The sequence below is a fragment of the Trichoderma asperellum genome, chromosome 4 (genome assembly GCF_020647865.1).
Source record: "Trichoderma asperellum chromosome 4, complete sequence".
In the NCBI taxonomy this organism is placed as follows: Eukaryota; Fungi; Ascomycota; class Sordariomycetes; order Hypocreales; family Hypocreaceae; genus Trichoderma; species Trichoderma asperellum.
This window is the reverse complement of record NC_089418.1, coordinates 3127381-3145832: the sequence shown is the minus strand read 5'-3', so window position 1 is coordinate 3145832 and position 18452 is coordinate 3127381. Positions and strand designations below refer to the sequence as shown.

Below are 18452 nucleotides of genomic sequence, written 5' to 3'. Positions count from 1 at the left end.
ATAGGCATCTTGGTAACCTTGGCAGCTGACAGATGCTCGTCACCAGTGGTACTGTAATCAGTTCCAACACATGCTGCTTGGGTGGTGGTATGATTTGCTATGTCAAGAGCGTTATAAGCCATATCGTGGACTCTACCAACAGAAGCTGTGATTCTATCAACCAGATACTATTGCCAGGATCTAGGTACTGTATCTACGGGGAATTATCTGCTAGTAGTAACAGTGCCTGTAGCGGCAATACCGATACTGCTACTCCGTAGTACTACTATTACCTACTACAAGTACTTCGGTATGTAGGTGTGGTAGCAAGTTGCTCAGTTGCCCAGCAATGGGTAAAATGCTAGGCGGCATAGTGATTGTAGGGTTGCATAACGGCTATTTAACTCACCATAAAGATCTTGGATTATTGGAAAAGCTACGCCACTACTCCGTAAAGGGTTCATGTTAACGTGCAAGAGCATAATGTTTACCTTAATTACTAGCTTATATCGCATTTTAATTCGCGCCGGCCACTTGCTACCCCACCTGACACAGGCAAGCAACTCCTTTGATGAACGACGATTCCCCATTTGGTAGGTAACAGCAATTAATCCCGACTACCGCTTGTCAGTTAAATCACGTAGCTAATCCGGCCCCTCTAGGCTGGGTCATCCTCTCCCTTAGGTACCGGCGCTTGCTAGGACGTGATAGCTTAAAAGTGCCAGGTGGTGTTTCACTCCTCCCATAGTACGTTCGTTGGGCTCCCTGTAAAAGTTAGAGGCCATCCTGCATCTGCTTTGCCGTCAAGCTTGTTGCAAGGCATTGGGTCGATTGGTCTGGCATTGCAACAAGTACTACCTGCCAGGCGGTAGCAGCAGCATACCTAGTAATCGTACCCAGTCTAAGTGGTCTGGGCAAATTCCTAATACCAAGGCATGTCGTGAAATATCCCTGGGTTTAACTCGTGGAGGCGCCTATTTACAGAGATGCCTTCGTCTAGCGACAGCTCCAATGTGGCCGTCATGCTCTACTGTAAGCGCTCTCTCTGCGTTCCTGCAGAGCTCCCCATGGGGTTGCTGTGAGGAGACCACACGGACTGCGACCTAAAGCCTTTCCTTCTTCGCAGGCGCCCGCTCTGATTCCTCCCCCACGGAGCTGCTTCGGCTGCTTCCTCTCCAGGGTATAGCAGAGAAAGCGCCTTCGATAAGGCGACCAACGTAAGCCTATACTCCGTCCTTGTAGTAGATATGACCTGTACATACTAAGTAGGTAGGTACCCAAGTATATACAAGATGGGGGTCTAATTCCCTAGCCTCGGGGCGCTTATCCAGGCAGGTCTCGCAGTGCCCTGTTATCTCCTGCCCAAAGAGGAAAACTGGCAGCGTCCTGGACGCGGCTTGAACGAACCTCATCTGTGGCGGCGGTGGGCCCTTGGCTGATGGATCACGCTCACGCTCACGCTTGAGAGGATATTGCAGCTGTGGAATGGCTAGCGGAGCCTCAGAGCTCGAAATACCACGTTGTAGGCGAGGCGAACTTGGAGATTTTGGCTGCGTTTGCCGATGGCAATGAGCCCTATTCCAAGATGCATATCATTGCGGCAGCACGGCGCATCACCAGCTGCATAGACAGGGCGTGGCAAGTGGCATCTGCAGCTGGCAGCAGATCGGGCGCATGGGCAGCCTCTCGCTAACTGTGACTTCTTGGAATGGGCTGGCGCTTCGCTGTGCGCCTGGGTTCTTGGCCCCTGAGACATTCCCTCCCCCCGGGAAGTCGGGTGCCTCTAAGCATATCGGAGAAATGCCACCATCAGCAACGTTGCTAGACTTGGCGAGGTGCGGCATAGTTTAGTGATATTGCGCCGGGGCTTCCCCTGGATATGCTTATCTTCTGAATCTGGGGAATCTTGGAATTCTACGAGTCGACAGCCGCCGAGAGTTGGGCACGGGACAGGGGGCTCCTGCACCCGTGGAGATGATGGCACTCTTCTGGAGCAGACAAGTGAGCATAACGTTGCGATTGATCATATTGGCAAAGCATGGGTTACATACTCGTGCTAGGAACCTGAAAGGGAAGCTTCATAAGTCAACTTTGGACATCGTAGAACAATAGGAGGCTCCACATTGACTTATAAATATCCTGCATGTCCATCTGGCACTTCAGACGAAAATTCCATCCAGCAGCGGCAACTTGGAGAGCTTCCATTCAACAGCAACTTCTTCCCTTCAAAGCCTCTTTGATAAGCTTCGCTGAATCTCAAATACATCACCATGTTGGGTTTCCTCGGAAAGTCCGTGGCCCTGCTTGCTGCGCTGCAGGCCACTCTCACCTCTGCATCTCCTGTGTCTACAAACGACGTCTCAGTTGAGAAGAGAGCCAGCGGATACGCAAACGCTGTCTACTTCACCAACTGGTGAGTGAAGCTAACTCGTGGTCATGAATTTCAGGGCTAACTATGGGCGATTAAAGGGGTATCTATGGCCGCAACTTTCAACCCCAGGACCTGGTTGCGTCGGACATCACTCATGTCATCTACTCTTTCATGAACTTCCAAGCAGACGGCACTGTGTAAGTTTCGAAGCCAAGAGTTTTCCATCTATATTCAGTCGCTGACCTTTTCAACTATAGTGTCTCTGGAGATGCCTACGCCGATTATCAGAAGCACTATTCTGACGATTGTATGACAGCTCTTTCCCCTTAGTACTCCAACTTTGAGCCAATGCATATAAACTAACATCTATAATAGCCTGGAATGATGTCGGCAACAACGCATACGGTTGTGTGAAGCAGTTGTTCAAGTTGAAGAAGGCCAACCGCAACTTGAAGGTTATGCTCTCTATCGGTGGCTGGACCTGGTCCACCAACTTCCCTTCTGCAGCAAGCACCGATGCCAACCGCAAGAACTTTGCCAAGACGGCCATCACCTTCATGAAGGACTGGGGTTTTGATGGTATTGACGTCGACTGGGAGTACCCTGCCGATGACACCCAGGCCACCAACATGATTCTTCTGCTCAAGGAGATCCGATCTCAACTAGATGCCTATGCTGCGCAATACGCTCCAGGCTACCACTTCCTGCTCTCCATCGCTGCCCCCGCTGGACCAGAGCACTACTCTGCGCTGCACATGGCCGACCTTGGTCAAGTTCTCGACTATGTCAACCTTATGGCCTATGACTATGCTGGTTCTTGGAGCAGCTACTCTGGACACGATGCCAACTTGTTTGCCAACCCGTCCAACCCCAACTCTTCACCATACAACACCGATCAGGCTATCAAGGCTTATATCAACGGAGGCGTTCCCGCAAGCAAGATCGTTCTTGGCATGCCTATCTATGGACGATCTTTCGAGAGCACTAACGGCATTGGCCAAACCTACAGTGGAATTGGATCTGGAAGCTGGGAGAACGGTATCTGGGACTACAAGGTTCTTCCCAAGGCCGGCGCTACAGTCCAGTACGACTCTGTCGCACAGGCGTACTACAGCTATGATTCTAGCAGCAAGGAGCTCATCTCTTTCGATACCCCTGACATGGTCAGCAAAAAGGTCTCTTACCTCAAGAATCTCGGCCTGGGAGGCAGCATGTTCTGGGAGGCTTCTGCTGACAAGACTGGCTCCGACTCCTTGATCGGAACAAGCCACAGAGCGCTGGGAAGCCTGGACTCAACTCAGAACTTGCTGAGCTACCCCAACTCCCAGTATGATAACATCCGAAACGGTCTCAACTAAAGACCCTTTCTTCTTCTTCTATGGTTGTACCAACATTTCAGACGTTATGGGAAACGATTATGCAGGGAGCGTTATTTTTGAGTAAATAGTTGCCTATTTATATGAATCTGTACATAAAACATTAGTATATAAGGAGACATGCAGGATCTGGAATTGACTACCGTCCCTCTCACTTCCCTCCACATATTTCTCAACATACGAAACGGTAGAATGCGGTACTTGCTTTGAAATTGAATTCTTGTGGTTTGTTTTCTACTTGGTGTTTACAAAGTGGAGGGAATCGTTATTAACGGTAAAATACAGCAGGCGATATATTTGCCAAACGAAGATCAAGTATTGAATAAAATGTAGCTGAATTTGACCAAACCATGAAATATCCATTCAGGTATTTTTGAGGGAAAAAAAGGGAAAGAGTGGCGGATGCTTTGTGCGACTCCTTGTATCTGATCTTTGTGGCCCCTTCCATGGTATTAATTCCTTATTCATGCTGTACGTATTTCGACCTGGCTTTTGTTGGAAGGAACGAACGTTGATATGTTTATTATTTAAAGTTTGGTCATGCAAATAGACTTATATAAACACGTCGTACATGGCACACCGTACGGACCAAACTTAGTTCTCTAGTGATCTCCAAAACACTCATTTTACGTTCGTCTTCTTCATTCTTCAACAGCTTTCAGTTTTGCTGCGGCTTGTGATTTTGATGCACCGGATGTGTCGCTAGTACTTGCGATAACTTGGGTTGCAAGTAGTGATACGGGGTATAGGGGACCTATGTCGCGCTAGCAGTGGGCATTTTGCTAACAAGATTAGCGCTTGCACGTGACTCGGATCGTAGCCGTGTTCACGACGCGGTATCACTTTACACCAACGTGAGTCGCAATCGTTTTTGGTCCTTGAGTGCCCGTCACACTGCGACTTCAGCCCAAAATGCAGTCACAGTACCGTGCTTATGCCCAGCAGGCGCCACAGCGATCGCCGCATCCCCCCAACCAGCGGCGTGGAGGGATTGGTATGATTTTCCAAGCCTACAGGCCAAATCGCATTTCGTCTAACCAGCCCAGGACCCATGATGTCGTCTGGACCACATCCCTCTGTTCCTCTCACACAAGCGCAAATTGCGCAACAACAACAAGCGCAGGCGCACGCTAGCGAACTGGCGAAGCGAAGAAGCCGCAAACCGACAGACAAGAATATTCCCGATGGCGTGGAGGATTGTATCATCGATCCCGATGGCGTCAAGAGATATGCCGAATTGAGAGAGATTGAGAGGTTGATTGACGCTACCATAACGCGGAAGAGACTGGACGCGCTTGATGACGCAAAACGAAGCTCCAAGGTCGCATTTATCCCCCTTTCTACTGTTTGCTTCGAGTTTTGTATAGCCCTACTGACAGTTTCTTAGTTGCGAAAAACGTTGCGAATCTGGATTAGCAACACTACCGAAGATCAGATCTGGCAGGGAGAAAGTCTCAATGCGGATTCTTTTGACTTTACTCCGGCTATGGAAGCATCTTACCGCGTGAAGATTGAGGGTTACCTCTTAGACGAAGACGATAGCGTGGTTGACCAACCGAAGAACGACCAGCCAGAGGACAAACCCGCTGGTACAGAGACGAATCAAATGAAGCACCGATTTTCGCATTTTTTTCAATCTATTTCTATAGAATTTGATCGCTCCCGGTTCCGGAGTGGTTCTGAGCACACGGTAGAATGGAGAAGGCCAGAAGGCTCGCAAAATCAAGCAGCCCCTACTGCGCCAACCGATGGCGACTTTGACGAATTTACTTTTAAGCGTAATGGCGACGAGAATATCAACATCACGGTCAATCTACAGAGACACGAGTCACCCGAGCGATACCAACTAAGCCCTGAGCTGGCGCAAGTAGTTGATATGACCGAGGCGACACAACATGAGGCTGTTATGGCCCTGTGGGAATATATAAGGCTCTCAGGGCTGCAAGAAGATGAAGAAAGGCGCAATTTTCGGTGCGATGGCTATTTGAAAAAGGTTAGCATCGTCGCCTTCCTCTTAACTTTCGATTTGTGATTACTAAATAATCTAGGTTCTTGGACGAGATTCGGGCATTATACCGATGCTCAGTGAATATGTAATGCCACATCTTCGCCCCTTGCCTCCAATATCTCTCCCGTATACAATTCGAGTGGACGAAGAATTCCACAGAAATCCCCAGCCTACGGTCTACGACGTTCAAGTATTGGTAGAGGATCCAGCCAAGGCAAACTTGCGTCCGATATTGAATAATCCTCAATACGCAACCACACTGAAGCAGGTTACCGCGCTAGATGAGCAGCTGGCAAGGCTTGTGCAAGCAATTTCCATGTCCAAAGCCAAGCACTCATTTTTCACATCGCTGAGCGAAGACCCAGCCAACTTTGTTAAGAGCTGGCTCAGCTCACAAAAACGCGACCTTGAGATTATCATGGGAGAAGCAGCAAGCGATGCTGAAAATGTTGCCGGTGATGAGTGGCGGCGGGGCGGAAATAATAGTGTGTGGAACAGCCAGAACGCCAGGGAGAGTGTCAACGTGTTACTCTCTAGGCAACGATGAGTAGCTTTGTGTGATGGTCTGAGGTTAAAGTGGACGTCATCGTAGATGTCTGGGATGAGGAATGGGAGGGAGGAAGTGAAAGTTGCAACAGTAAGTCATGAACTGTTGCTCGGAAATCTACGGTATAGATAAAGGGCCGCCTGGGTGTGGTATTTATCCAGCGAACTTATTGCCTGCACTCTGAATCAATTTGTAATATTATCTTTTCTAATGGCATGCCTTGACCCGCAGATGATTTGATGTGGCCCTAAACTCCACGGTATTAATAAACTCCAATACAAAATGAAAACTGAGAGCAGGGTTTAAAAAAAAATTAGAAGGATGGCCAGCAAGACGCTCATTGATAACGCTTCCAACTATGCACGCTCTCCCAAAGAATCGAGATAAACTATGATGCGCTAACAGAGCGTTGAGAGACCACAGGAGTCGATGGCATATTACGAATTTGCTTTATCAAAAATTCTCGTTCATCAATAAATTGTTCGTCATCAGTTCGATCCTCAAGGAAATGCGCCAGGAAGGTCAAGAGTTTCTCGCGGTTCATGAGCAAGATCTTTTGAACAGCGATGGATTTGTGAGGATTCGCAACGAACACCTTGAACACGTGAAATCCTTCGTACTGGACCATTTTCCTGTCGTCTCGGAGAAGGTTCATGCATATTTTTAGATGCTCGCCGCTGTCAACGTACGCCGTCATGACGCTGTAGTTGGACCGGTCCAGCAGGAGTTCGCCAAGGAGTTTGATAGACTGTCGCTTGGTGACATAGCTGTTCGACTGCACCAGGGTATTGTTGTACTTGTCAAAGAAGAGGTCGAAGTTGGTGGAGAGATATTTCGGAATCAAGTCTTTGTGCCGCGTCAACAGCTCCTGTCTCACAGTTAGAACATCCCGTTTCAAGTCTTTTGTGTCTGTTGTAGCATTGTTTCCCCACCCGAAAGGTCGTAAAGGCATCCGCAGCTACTTCAAAGGAGCTCTTGTTGATCCAGTCGAAAAACCTCCAGAAAACGCCTCGGCCGCTCTGGGGTCGGTTGCGGTCAATGGCAGCAAGCCCCTTGCAGCTGGATCCAGGTTCATCGCCATCGTCGTATAGGATTATGGCCGCCGCAGCCTCGTTTTTTAGAAGCTCTCGAAGAACCGATCCCGCTGGAGTGGCGCTCTCCTTGTGGTCGTAGGCGCGACAGAGCTCGACTAGGACTTGCGGCCTGTTGCACACCACGTACGACAGGGCGATGGGGTCGCTTTTTGGCGCTGCCGCCGCGGGCCGAAAGCGAAATACATAGGAGAAGATGACTTGAGTATCCTTTCGCGATTCAAACGGTAGGCGATAGAGGTTGGTAGCTAGGAGGTGGAGCAGGTCCTCGTCTATCAAAGCGGTGACGAGCTGATAGATCTGCTCGGGTGAGCTCTCAGTTTCTTAAGCTAGTGTTAATGCACCCAGATGGCTAGGCTGAGGACAAGTGGGATGGAAGAGAGGGGGTCATCAATTCCAGGGAGCGAGTACCTTGAGTGCCTTGGAGAGCGACCTTCATCTGATTGAGCACGCGAGCAAGCTCTTCGGCCTAATCGCCGTCGCGTTAGAAGCAGTGCCTCAGACGTCGTAGGAATCTGCTGCGTACCTTGGAGACCCCGTTAGGGCTTTCAAGCTTTAGGATATGCTCGCGAGCTTGCCTGGGTAGATCGGCCGCAGCCCGCGATCTGCCTCTCCCGAACAAGAAAGACATGGTTGGGGTCGTACTGAGCTTGCGAGGGTCTGGTCGTCTCTCTCTCTATTTGTCTAAACAGTTGCCTCTAGACATAACCCTCCGTCTCACATCGGCCGCCTAAAAGCCCTGCCGGAGGCGCTATTCGTTGTCCGCTTGCTCTGTTTCCAGGGCGCTCCGCCCAAGGTGACAAGCTGTGAATAGGGATGCCAACTGAGATGCGTCAGCGCGCCTCTGCTCTGTGTATACGAAGTACATGCACGGACTTGGGCCTGCTGTGCTCTATGAGGCTTAGACCCCACAGCTTACAGGTATGCTGCTGTTCTCGTGCTAGTGCCCAGGCATTATAGCCACTGGAAAGGCATGTTAGTGACTGCCCACCCCACTTACCCTCTGAGGAATAATGAGGGGCTATTACAAAGCCCCTCCATTTGAACTTTTGACTCACCCGGGCCGAAATTCAAACCTGTGAGTCGTGAGTGTTGAATCTTTCCCTTTCGCTTGACAAATTTCGGATTTCTCCCCCTCCTCTATCCAGTTTGTGTATTGGTGCGAGAGAGACGCGAGCATCATGTCTATCGATTTTCCCAAGGAAGAGGAGATCACCCTCGAGCGGTGGCGCTCCATCAACGCTTTCCATCGTCAGGTACGTCGATATGGAATTTATTTCCTCCTGGTTGAAGCGCATCCCGACTGACAAATCTCAAAGCTCGAATTGTCCGCTGGTCGCCCACCTTACACATTCTATGATGGCCCTCCATTCGCTACCGGTCTTCCTCACTATGGCCATCTGCTGGCGTCCACCATCAAGGACATCATCCCTCGATATTGGTCCATGAAGGGCTATCACGTCGAGCGAAGATTTGGATGGGATACTCATGGACTCCCCATTGAACACGAGATTGACAAGAAGCTGGGTATTTCTGGAAAAGCTGCTGTGGAGAAGATTGGAATTGCAAAGTACAACGAGGAGTGCCGCGCCATTGTCATGCGCTACGCTGCGGAATGGAGGACCACGATTGAGCGCTTGGGACGCTGGATTGACTTCGACAACGACTACAAGGTCAGACAATCTTTCAACTCCCACTTTCTCTGTTATTCAATCCACAAGAGCCATTACTAATGTACTGCTGCAGACCATGGACCCGACCTTCATGGAATCGCTGTGGTGGGTGTTCAAGCAGCTTCACGACAAAGAGCAAGTGTATCAAGGCTATCGAGTCATGCCTTACTCTACGGTGTTGACGACCGCCCTGAGTAACTTCGAAGCCAACCAAAACTACCAAGACGTTACAGATCCAGCGGTTGTCGTATCATTCCCACTGCTGGACGACCCAGACACTCACCTTTTGGCATGGACGACCACCCCCTGGACACTACCATCGCACCTTGGTCTGGCGGCGCATCCCGACTTTGAATATCTCAAGATCAAGGATGGCAAGTCTGGAAAGACCTACATCATTCTCGAGAATTTGCTCGGAACTCTGTACAAGGACCCCAAGAAGGCCGACTTTAAGAAAGTCGGTACCATCAAGGGATCAGAAATGCTTGGGTGGAAATATCAGCCATTGTTTGACTACTTCTATGAAGAATTCAAAGATTATGGATTCAGAGTCCTGAATGCTACCTACGTCACATCGGACAGCGGTGTGGGAGTTGTTCACCAAGCCCCAGCTTTCGGTGAAGACGATTACAACGTGGCATTAGAGAACGGCATCATCAACGAAAATCGCCCCCCTCCGGATCCGATCAATGAAACCGGACACTTTACTGACCGAATTCCCGAATTTGCCGGTATGCACGTAAAGGAAGCTGACAAACACATCATCAAGCACCTCAAGAAGACCGGGCGATTGGTCGTCGAATCCCAACTTCGCCACTCTTACCCTATGTGCCCCCGTTCCGATACTCCCCTTATCTACAGAGCTGTGCCTTCTTGGTTCATTCGCATTCCAGAAATCATCCCAAGCATGCTTAAGAACATTGAAGACTCTCATTGGGTTCCATCATTTGTCAAAGAGCGTCGTTTCGCCAGCTGGATTCAAAATGCCAGAGATTGGAATGTTGGAAGAAACCGATACTGGGGAACCCCAATTCCGCTCTGGGTATCCGACGACATGGAGGAGCGCGTCTGCGTGGGAAGCATTGAGGAACTCCGAGAGCTCAGTGGCTACACCGGAGACCTGTCCGACATTCACCGAGACAAGATTGACCATATCACTATTCCCAGCAAGAAGGGTAAGGGTACCCTGAAGCGTGTTACGGAAGTCTTCGACTGTTGGTTTGAGTCTGGCAGCATGCCCTATGCTAGTCAACACTATCCTTTTGAGAATGTTGAAAAGTTCAAGAACTCGTTCCCTGGTGACTTCATTGCCGAAGGTCTAGATCAGACACGAGGCTGGTTCTATACTTTGCTGGTGCTGGGAACACACTTGTTCGGTACTTCGCCTTTCAAGAACTGTGTTGTGAACGGTATTGTTCTGGCAGAAGACGGAAAGAAGATGTCAAAACGATTGAAGAACTATCCAGACCCAGCTCTTGTGATGCAGAAGTTCGGATCGGATGCCCTGCGACTTTACCTCATCAACTCTCCTGTCGTGCGAGCAGAGCCACTGCGATTCAAGGAGAGTGGAGTTAGAGAAGTTGTCCAAAAGGTACTTCTGCCACTTTGGAACAGCTACAAGTTTTTCGAAGGCCAAGTTGCGCTTTTGAAGAAGGTTGAGGGCGTCGATTACATGTGGAACGTTGGACTGGAGACCACAAACACAAATGTGATGGACAAGTGGATTCTAGCCAGCTGCCAGAGTCTGCTGCAATTTGTCAACGAGGAGATGAAAGGTATGTGATCAGCTGCTACAATGTTTAATATTCCCTAATACCCTACTGTTATAATCCCGGGACTAACACCCATTCAAGGTTACCGACTGTACACTGTTGTCCCTCGGCTCCTTGAGCTCATTGACAACACGACCAACTGGTACATTAGATTCAACCGACGCAGGTTGAAGGGTGAGAATGGATTGAACGATACTTTGCATGCGCTTAATGCTCTGTTTGATGTCCTCTTCACTTTGTGCAGAGGATTAGCTCCTTTCACCCCTTTCCTGTCCGACACCATCTACCAGAAGCTCCTTCAACATATCCCGAAGGAGTTGCAGGCCGAGGACCCTCGAAGTGTTCATTTCCTGCCATTCCCAGAAGTTAGGGAAGAGCTATTTGACGCTGAAGTCGAGCGACGAGTATCAAGAATGCAGCGTGTCATCGAGCTGGGTCGTGTTTCCCGTGAGCGCAGAACCATCGGTCTCAAAACACCACTTCGAACCTTGGTTGTCATCCACCATGACAATCAGTACCTTGAGGATATCAAGTCACTTGAATCGTACATCACTGAAGAATTGAATGTTCGGGATTTGGTACTCTCTTCGGATGAGGCCAAGTACAATGTCCAATACAGTGTGACCGCTGACTGGCCGGTTCTTGGTAAGAAGCTCAAGAAAGACATGGCTCGGGTCAAGAAAGCCTTGCCTACCTTGACTAGTGAGCAAGTGCAAAACTATCTCATTGAAAAGAAGATCCTTGTCGATGGCATCCCCTTGGAAGAAGGTGATCTGGTTGTGCGCAGAAGTGTGAAGGAGGATGAAGCCTCCAAGATGCTGGAAATCAACACAGACGGCGCATTATTGACCATTTTGGATTCTGAGATCCACCCGGAGCTGGCTCAGGAAGGATTGGCCAGAGAGATTGTCAACCGAGTGCAGCGTCTGCGCAAGAAGGCTGGCCTGCAGCCCACTGATGATGTCAAGATGGAGTACCAGGTTGTGTCTGACCCTGAGAACCTCGGACTGGCAGATGTGATGGTTTCACAAACAGCTACTTTTGAGAAGGTGCTCCGACGACCTGTCGAGAAGCGCGAGGAGGGAGCTACTGGCGAGCTCATTGCGGAAGAAGAGCAAGAGATTCAGCAGGCCATTCTGTTGCTTCGCCTTGTAAAGCTTTAAAAGAAAAGATAAGAACTAGAGGTCTGTGTACTCAATTAAATTAGAGTGAAATTTAAAATAAATAAATAAAAATTCATGATACATAAAAATTGTACGCATTAATCAACTTGTCAAACAAAATCGTTGCTATGACTACACTTTCTTCATTGCTGCCTTTTTGTTTTAAGAAGAAGTCTTGTTAGTCTCTGGGCGTGAGAGGGGGGAGAAAATATAGAGAGAGAAATGGAAGATGTACCAGATAGCAATCTTTCAATCTCAAAAATTCCCGAGCACACTTGTCCTTGGTCACGTCGTTATAATCTGCCACGATGCATTTCCCGTATGCCGTCGCCTAATGAGAGAGTTTTTGTTTTTAGTATCAGCCAAACAAGCCATACACAGCTTTTTAAACACACCTCTGCAGCGCATTTAGCAACTGCTGTTGATAGTTTCTGGATCGGGCGACGGGAGGTTTGAGGATTCATTTGTGCTTAGCTAAGTATCTTCCGGAGCTATTATATTGGAAAAAAGGAGTTGTTTGTGTGTTTTTGGGCTGCGTGGACGAATGATGGGCTGCGTATAGTTTGTGGAAAGTAGGTTTTGAGCGTCTTGGAGGAGTAGGTATTGTGTATGAAGCAAGTAGAAGCTCGACTAGCGCTGTGGGGAAAGCTGGTGATGCTGAGTGGCATGAAGCTCGCTCAATATCAACGGTTAAAAAACTTTTAAGAATTTTTGCACTTTCGAGTTTAAAAAAAAAAAAAGAAAAGAAAAAGAAAAGAAAAAGAGCAAGAAACAGGCCAAGAAATCATTTCAATCCCTTTTGAAGAATGGTCGTGCACATATATGCGCCATGAAATGGTGTGGTTTTCAAGCACTGTGGGCATTCACTGTACAGCCTATTTGATATTTTCATGGCTTCATTAATCTATCCTATAGTTGAAATGCTACTTTGCCCGGCTATCCACTTTGAGCCAGGTTTCTGGAGCTGTTATTACGGTGCTCTCTGGCAAGAATTCCAGGAAACATCATCGGATCGTTCCCAGATACGTGGCTATCTGCCATGGTGCCAGGAGGCAGAAGTGGATCCCCAGTATGAGCCTCGATGGATGATGCATGCCCTTCTGGGATTGCATCCATATGCTCGGCCGCTGTATGTGCGACTGAGGAAGTAGGCTTCTTGTTTTCCTGAAGATCTGCTCCCAGAGCGCTTGCTGGTGTGCCGTTTGACACCAGTTCATTAAATGCGAGATACCGGGTCAAACTAAATATTGCATTAGCATATACGTATACGTGAAAGAATAAAAAGAAAGAGGAGGGAAGGAAAGAAGGATGTAGAGGGTAATGATTACTTACACGTCTCTCTCCTGCAAGAGTGTATGATACCGGAACTCTTCTCTGCGATCGGGCACGTTTGTCTTCACCATCTTGTTTCCTTCTTTCCCAGGCTTTTCAAAATCTGGGCCCAGCCACTGCTGCTTGATGGCCTTTTCATATCCGCTCTGCTTCACCGAATTCTTTGCCAGCTCGCACATATCAACAGGGCTCAGCTTGTAAATCTGCGCAGCCACAGCATATTCCTCTATCAAAGGCTCCTTGGTAAACGCAAATTGCAGCGGATCGTCTGTAGATAGTGAGACATTCAGGCCTCGTCTGAAATACTGATGGAACGGGTTGCGCTCATAGGCCAAGAACAAGGCATTGTTACTCAACGGCGACATTGCGATGCCAATTTGATCCAAATAGAAAATATATTGTAGCAAGGGAACCTTCCGCAGCAACAATCCGTGACTAATACTATGGCAGCACAATGCCGCCACAGCCAGGTGCTCGCTGTCACCTGCCTCTCCGCAATGAGGTCGTAGGACGAACGTATTGAAGCCGCGACTTCGCCGGAAGTGGTTCAAGGAGGTCATATTAGCAAATAAGAAATAGATCCAGTAGCTGTAAGGAGGGTTCTGCTTCGTATCCCAGGCTCTGGGCACGGGGAACTTCCTGAAGAGTCGCCTTTCGGTTTTGCTTTCGTCGTCTACGCTGTCAAAGCCAATGACACGCTGGAGAAATACGTGGAGCTTGGGATGAGAAGAAGGATCTCTCGTGACTTCGAACAAAGGTTGGAACACATTCTTGATGACTTGCTCGAACGTATCCATCAAACCGCTGGCTTTGTAGATGTCGTAGAGGCGAGGGATCTGGACCAGCCAGCGAACGTTATGGGAAAAGAGCTTGTTATCCACAACCCACGCTGCAAGCTTATCCCACTCATCTATAGACTTGCCATAGATAGATATGCGCCACTCCACCATCTGGTATTTGCTGGACTCTAGATCAGAGATCACTTCTTTGGTAATCTCAGCTAGGTAGCGTCCATGGATGAAATTGTCCGTCTTAAGAAATATTGTCCTGAGGCGCGACTCGCCGATAGGGTTGTATTTAAGATTGAATTTATCGAAGCGATGGAACGAGTCGGTATGCGCCTGTTGAATTAGCATTCTATTGTGCCAAAAAGTCTGTGAGCTATATAAGCTGCGACTTACATGCATGTCAAGCGTGTCTATGCTTAAATCATACGCTGTTAAATTAATACTGGCAAATACTTCTGCCAAGGTGAGATGCTTTCCATCTCGGAAGAGTACAACTTCGTTTGGATATTTCTTCATCTTACTCTTGATAAACCGCAAGAGATGCTTCTGGTTCATACACGCAGAGTGGTGAACGTGTGTATCCACCTTTCTGACATTGTAGAAATCTCGATGTGGCACCTTTTTGCTGTCCGCGGTCTCTTGATATTCATTGAGGAGAACATACAGATTAAATTTTCCTTCCAGATACTGAAGCCGGCGGAAAGCAAAGCTTTTGCTTGGACCATCAGACGAAACTGCGAGAATTTCCTCCAAGTCCATATAGAATTCTCTGATAGTAGGCACTCTTATAGCGGGGGTTTTACTGGCCGACTTGTCAAATACCTGATAAATGCCTTCGCTGTCGAGCTCAAAGGTCATGTCACCACTCTCTGGCAAAGGCAGTAAGTCTTCCAAGCAGAAGTCATCTCCAATATCTTGACCGGGTTTTCTCTTCCGAGTTGGCTTTTTTCGTCCCTGAGTACTGGAAGGAGAGCTTACACCCTGCTTCCCGGTCTCATCAATGCCATGACCATGACCATGGCTCTGAATCCATGCAGGGTCGGGAGGAGGGGGATATATGTCCCAGCTAGGGTCATCTCTAGGATTGTCATTCGGACCCTGAGCCGAAAGGGCGATGTACTTGCGCCTTACATCAAGTATTCTATGGATTTGCTTGGCAATAGCACTGAGCTCAGCTGTTATGTGAGGCTCAGTATCAAAAAGACCATTACCCGGCAAGCCAACAGAAGGCTCATTGGCAATTCTTGCATCGTTGAAGGCCTGGCTAGTGGGGTCACCAGGCTTAGGATAAGAGGCATTGGATGGACCTGTTGACCCGAAGAGACTGGCAGGGGTGTCTACGATTTCTGGCTTGTCTAGCACTTTAATTAGCAATCCCGCTCTTGTCATCTTTCGCAGACGGATTGACTAATCACCATCAGTGTCGAGGATTAAGGAATCAAGTCCGTACTCGGTGGCCGGGTATGAGCCTGAAGGAATTTGTGGACTTCCAAAGGGAGTGGACTGCGGCCAGGGAGAATTTCCACTCCGCGTATCAATCTTGCTCCTCTGATAGAATAATTTTGCATCCGTTTGGGTCATCTGAAGCTCTGCCACTGGATCATAGAAGGTCGTGCGCTCTGGGAGATCGCGCAGCAGCATTCCATCTTGGAGATTGTCTTCGTGGTTCGCCAGCGACTCTGAATGCTCTTCATGGTCGATCAAGCCGGTGGTAGCCGGGCTCTGTATAGCTTCGTCGTCGCCTTCATCCCTAGTACGTACTGGGAGTGACATACTGCCACTATGTAACGCGTGGTCTAAAGGAGATTGATTAGGAAGAGTGGTTATTGGGATTTTAAACAAGCAAATCGCGGGCTACTGATCGTCAAAACAAGAGGGGAAAAGAGCTGAGGTGACGCCCGCTTTGTTAGGTGGGATAAAAATACAGCCTAATGGATCGAGTCCATCCAAGCCTGCCAAACATTCCAAACGCACATCCCTGGTAAATACTTACCAGTCATGGCTTCAGTATATTATCAAAGTACATAAATCCCCCAACAATGGCGAGAATCGGAATGCCTAGAGCGACACAATCAGAATGAAGAGTCCGATTTGATTATTTTAAGGTTACACGGAAAGGATTAGAGCGAGGAACCGCGGCAGGGTATTCTCAGGCACAAACAAAGCACTAATTGGATTAAACCTATTCCGGGCAAAGGGTCATCTAGATTGGGTCTAGCGCATATTTTCTGGGTTTAAGCCTGGCATCGGGGATGGGCTATGGCTTGCAAGATGTAGTACTTCTATAATGTGCTTCTTTGCAAGCAATGGTACCTACTATAGGTAGACGGCGAGATAATAAGTACCTTTATTAAAATATGAATTATGTGAAACTCCATATCCATCATTGAGAAAGATATCGTGAAAGTTGCTAGCGATGGTCAGCAGCATGAATGCGCCTGGCACCGATTCGCAGGTACGTTTAGTGCTATAGGTTGATCTTTTGTTGCTGAATCCCAAAAAGAGCATATAGAAGGTTAATTTTGTACTCTATATAGATTCTCTCTAAGCGGCCATTTCAAATTCTATGACAACGGCAGGTTTATCTATATACCGCCTCTTGTATCTTCAACCACAAGGCGAGATATGTACGCCGCACAACCAAAAGTCTTAACTCAGCAAGCTCTAATAGCCAATGTCAAACTTTTTTCTTTTCCTCAGCTGCAGCAGGCTTTGGGACAGGCTTTGGGGCCACGCTGTAGATTCCTGCGGCTCCAAATACGACAATTGCGCTAAGTATGGTATTGACTGAGAGGGTATTGCCAAACAGCCAAATACTTAACAAAAGGCTCATGAGTTTTCTAATACTCAGTATTATTGTAACTGTGAGCGCCGATGCGTTTGCTGCCAGAAGATTTACGCCACGAATACAGGCATATTGAGTCAACACGTTGACTGCTAGGTAGGCGAGCTGAGATGGAACTCGGGTAAGTGGCAGTGACGAAGCAAATGGGATATTAAGCTCCAGAGGAGTGCTTTTGCTCAGCTCGACTAGATTGCGTCGCATAGAAGGCATAAAAGGCAAGAAGAGAGGCAGCGCCAAAATATGGGCATAGAAGAGATTTTCTTTCCACTGTGGCCCATACTTGCGATATGTTGCTTCGGTATACAAGCCCATGATGGATGAGAGAACTTGAGCCACAAAGATAATTAAGAGTCCGACGTTAAAGACTGGCTCAGCGCTACCTTCGCTCGTTTTCTGCTTGATTGGTTAGGACGAGCAAGGAATATAAAGATTGTTTAAGCGTTACCTTGTCCTTAGAATCTGACCAGGCGGCTAGACTGACGCCGATACTCAGCAGAAATACTGCAAAAACTTGGACCCGTGAATATGTCTTTCCGCAAAAATAGCCCGCAGCCATAGTTGTTATGCTACCACCAGATCGTAAAATGATGTGAACCGGTATAGATATGTTGTAGCTAAAGGCATGATTGTTCAACACGTTGATTGTGAAGAATAGCAGGATATTGACGAGCCATCGACGAAGCGGGACGACGTTGGGAGCGAAGAAGAACGGCGGACGCGTTTTATCGAATTGCGCTACATAGCCAGTGATGGCTATGAACAGAAATTGAACAAAAGTTATAAGCGTTCCTATGTGGCGTGGATAAGTATATGCGTGTGATCAGTCTCGTATGGAACAGCGTGTATTATACCATTTGTGGGCTCGAAGCTGTAAAAGTTAAATTTTGGAACTGGTAACTGGTGTGGGCTGAAGAGGCTTACTTGATGATTGCTTCTAAGGCGTACACCTATGAGCCGGAAAGTTAATTAGCTGGACAAGACGCAGACGTGGCTATGGAGATGTAGCACATACGTTGGAGCAACATCCGCCGAAGATCAGCACGGTCATTACCGCCGTAGCAAACAAAGTTGAGCCGCTGTCCACGGCGAAACGACGGACAATATTTGCCAAGGTGGGCGATGGAGATCCCTTGTTAGACATGGACTGAACACCCTTGGCCGGTGCCAGTTTCGGTAGAGGCTCCATTACGGCTCCGATTGTGAAGTGAATGTCATATCGTGTCGAGGAATTGAGACTGCCGTGGACAGGTAATCAAGAACACTACAGTGTTCAATTACCAGGTATATATTCTGGATACCTGTAGACTAGACACTTCGCACCTAGTACTAGCTAGGTTAACCGCCAGGGGTGTATCGGAGATCAGTTATAGCATAAGGCCTAAACATAAAATATATTGTGCAAGGAAAAAGGACCAATAATACATTTAAAAACTACTAGTATGAATATTACTCCAAGCTGTTAATATATATATTTAAAAATAAATATTTCCTTACTAGGAGTATTTAT

At 48.0% G+C, this 18452-nt stretch overlaps 7 protein-coding genes across 8 annotated transcripts; 3 read left to right on the top strand and 4 right to left on the bottom strand.

Annotated features, from left to right (window-relative positions):
* The first annotated feature begins 1009 nt into the window (after positions 1-1009).
* Positions 1010-4018, top strand: CHIT46 (Endochitinase 46). The gene is made up of 5 exons (XM_024910215.2): positions 1010-1196; positions 1253-2392; positions 2449-2547; positions 2608-2657; positions 2726-4018. Exons 2-5 carry the CDS (start codon positions 2250-2252, stop codon positions 3706-3708), a joined length of 1275 nt encoding a protein of 424 aa, XP_024756350.1. The 5' UTR covers positions 1010-1196; positions 1253-2249; the 3' UTR covers positions 3709-4018.
* A 580-nt stretch (positions 4019-4598) lies between these two features.
* TrAFT101_007447 (uncharacterized protein) lies at positions 4599-6610 on the top strand. The gene is made up of 4 exons (XM_024901074.2): positions 4599-4720; positions 4773-5047; positions 5114-5719; positions 5775-6610. Exons 1-4 carry the CDS (start codon positions 4639-4641, stop codon positions 6279-6281), a joined length of 1470 nt encoding a protein of 489 aa, XP_024756351.2. The 5' UTR covers positions 4599-4638; the 3' UTR covers positions 6282-6610.
* Positions 6443-8205, bottom strand: TrAFT101_007446 (uncharacterized protein). Its single transcript, XM_024908795.2, has 4 exons — positions 7899-8205; positions 7784-7841; positions 7214-7695; positions 6443-7149 (listed from the first exon to the last, which is right to left on the bottom strand). The coding sequence occupies exons 1-4, from the start codon at positions 8001-8003 to the stop codon at positions 6670-6672; spliced, it is 1125 nt and encodes a 374-aa protein (XP_024756352.1). The 5' UTR covers positions 8004-8205; the 3' UTR covers positions 6443-6669.
* Positions 8206-8444: 239 nt separating this feature from the next.
* IRS1 (Isoleucine--tRNA ligase, cytoplasmic) lies at positions 8445-12055 on the top strand. The gene is made up of 4 exons (XM_024905517.2): positions 8445-8628; positions 8692-9045; positions 9119-10820; positions 10899-12055. The coding sequence occupies exons 1-4, from the start codon at positions 8554-8556 to the stop codon at positions 11978-11980; spliced, it is 3213 nt and encodes a 1070-aa protein (XP_024756353.1). The 5' UTR covers positions 8445-8553; the 3' UTR covers positions 11981-12055.
* TrAFT101_007444 (uncharacterized protein) lies at positions 11984-12651 on the bottom strand. The gene is made up of 3 exons (XM_024901149.2): positions 12376-12651; positions 12216-12311; positions 11984-12133 (listed from the first exon to the last, which is right to left on the bottom strand). The coding sequence occupies exons 1-3, from the start codon at positions 12442-12444 to the stop codon at positions 12113-12115; spliced, it is 186 nt and encodes a 61-aa protein (XP_024756354.2). The 5' UTR covers positions 12445-12651; the 3' UTR covers positions 11984-12112.
* Positions 12652-12755: 104 nt separating this feature from the next.
* TrAFT101_007443 (uncharacterized protein) lies at positions 12756-16194 on the bottom strand. 2 transcript variants are annotated; one of them, XM_066128046.1, is made up of 5 exons: positions 16094-16194; positions 15516-15896; positions 14494-15455; positions 13313-14433; positions 12756-13220 (listed from the first exon to the last, which is right to left on the bottom strand). In XM_066128046.1, exons 1-5 carry the CDS (start codon positions 16098-16100, stop codon positions 12917-12919), a joined length of 2775 nt encoding a protein of 924 aa, XP_065984160.1. In that variant the 5' UTR covers positions 16101-16194; the 3' UTR covers positions 12756-12916. The 2 variants fall into 2 exon arrangements, with proteins under 2 accessions (XP_065984160.1, XP_065984161.1); XM_066128047.1 differs by having other exon boundaries at positions 15516-16194.
* Positions 16195-16557: 363 nt separating this feature from the next.
* On the bottom strand, positions 16558-18270 carry TrAFT101_007442 (uncharacterized protein). The gene is made up of 5 exons (XM_024908796.2): positions 17958-18270; positions 17867-17892; positions 17797-17813; positions 17391-17734; positions 16558-17338 (listed from the first exon to the last, which is right to left on the bottom strand). Exons 1-5 carry the CDS (start codon positions 18129-18131, stop codon positions 16778-16780), a joined length of 1122 nt encoding a protein of 373 aa, XP_024756356.1. The 5' UTR covers positions 18132-18270; the 3' UTR covers positions 16558-16777.
* Positions 18271-18452: the final 182 nt, after the last annotated feature.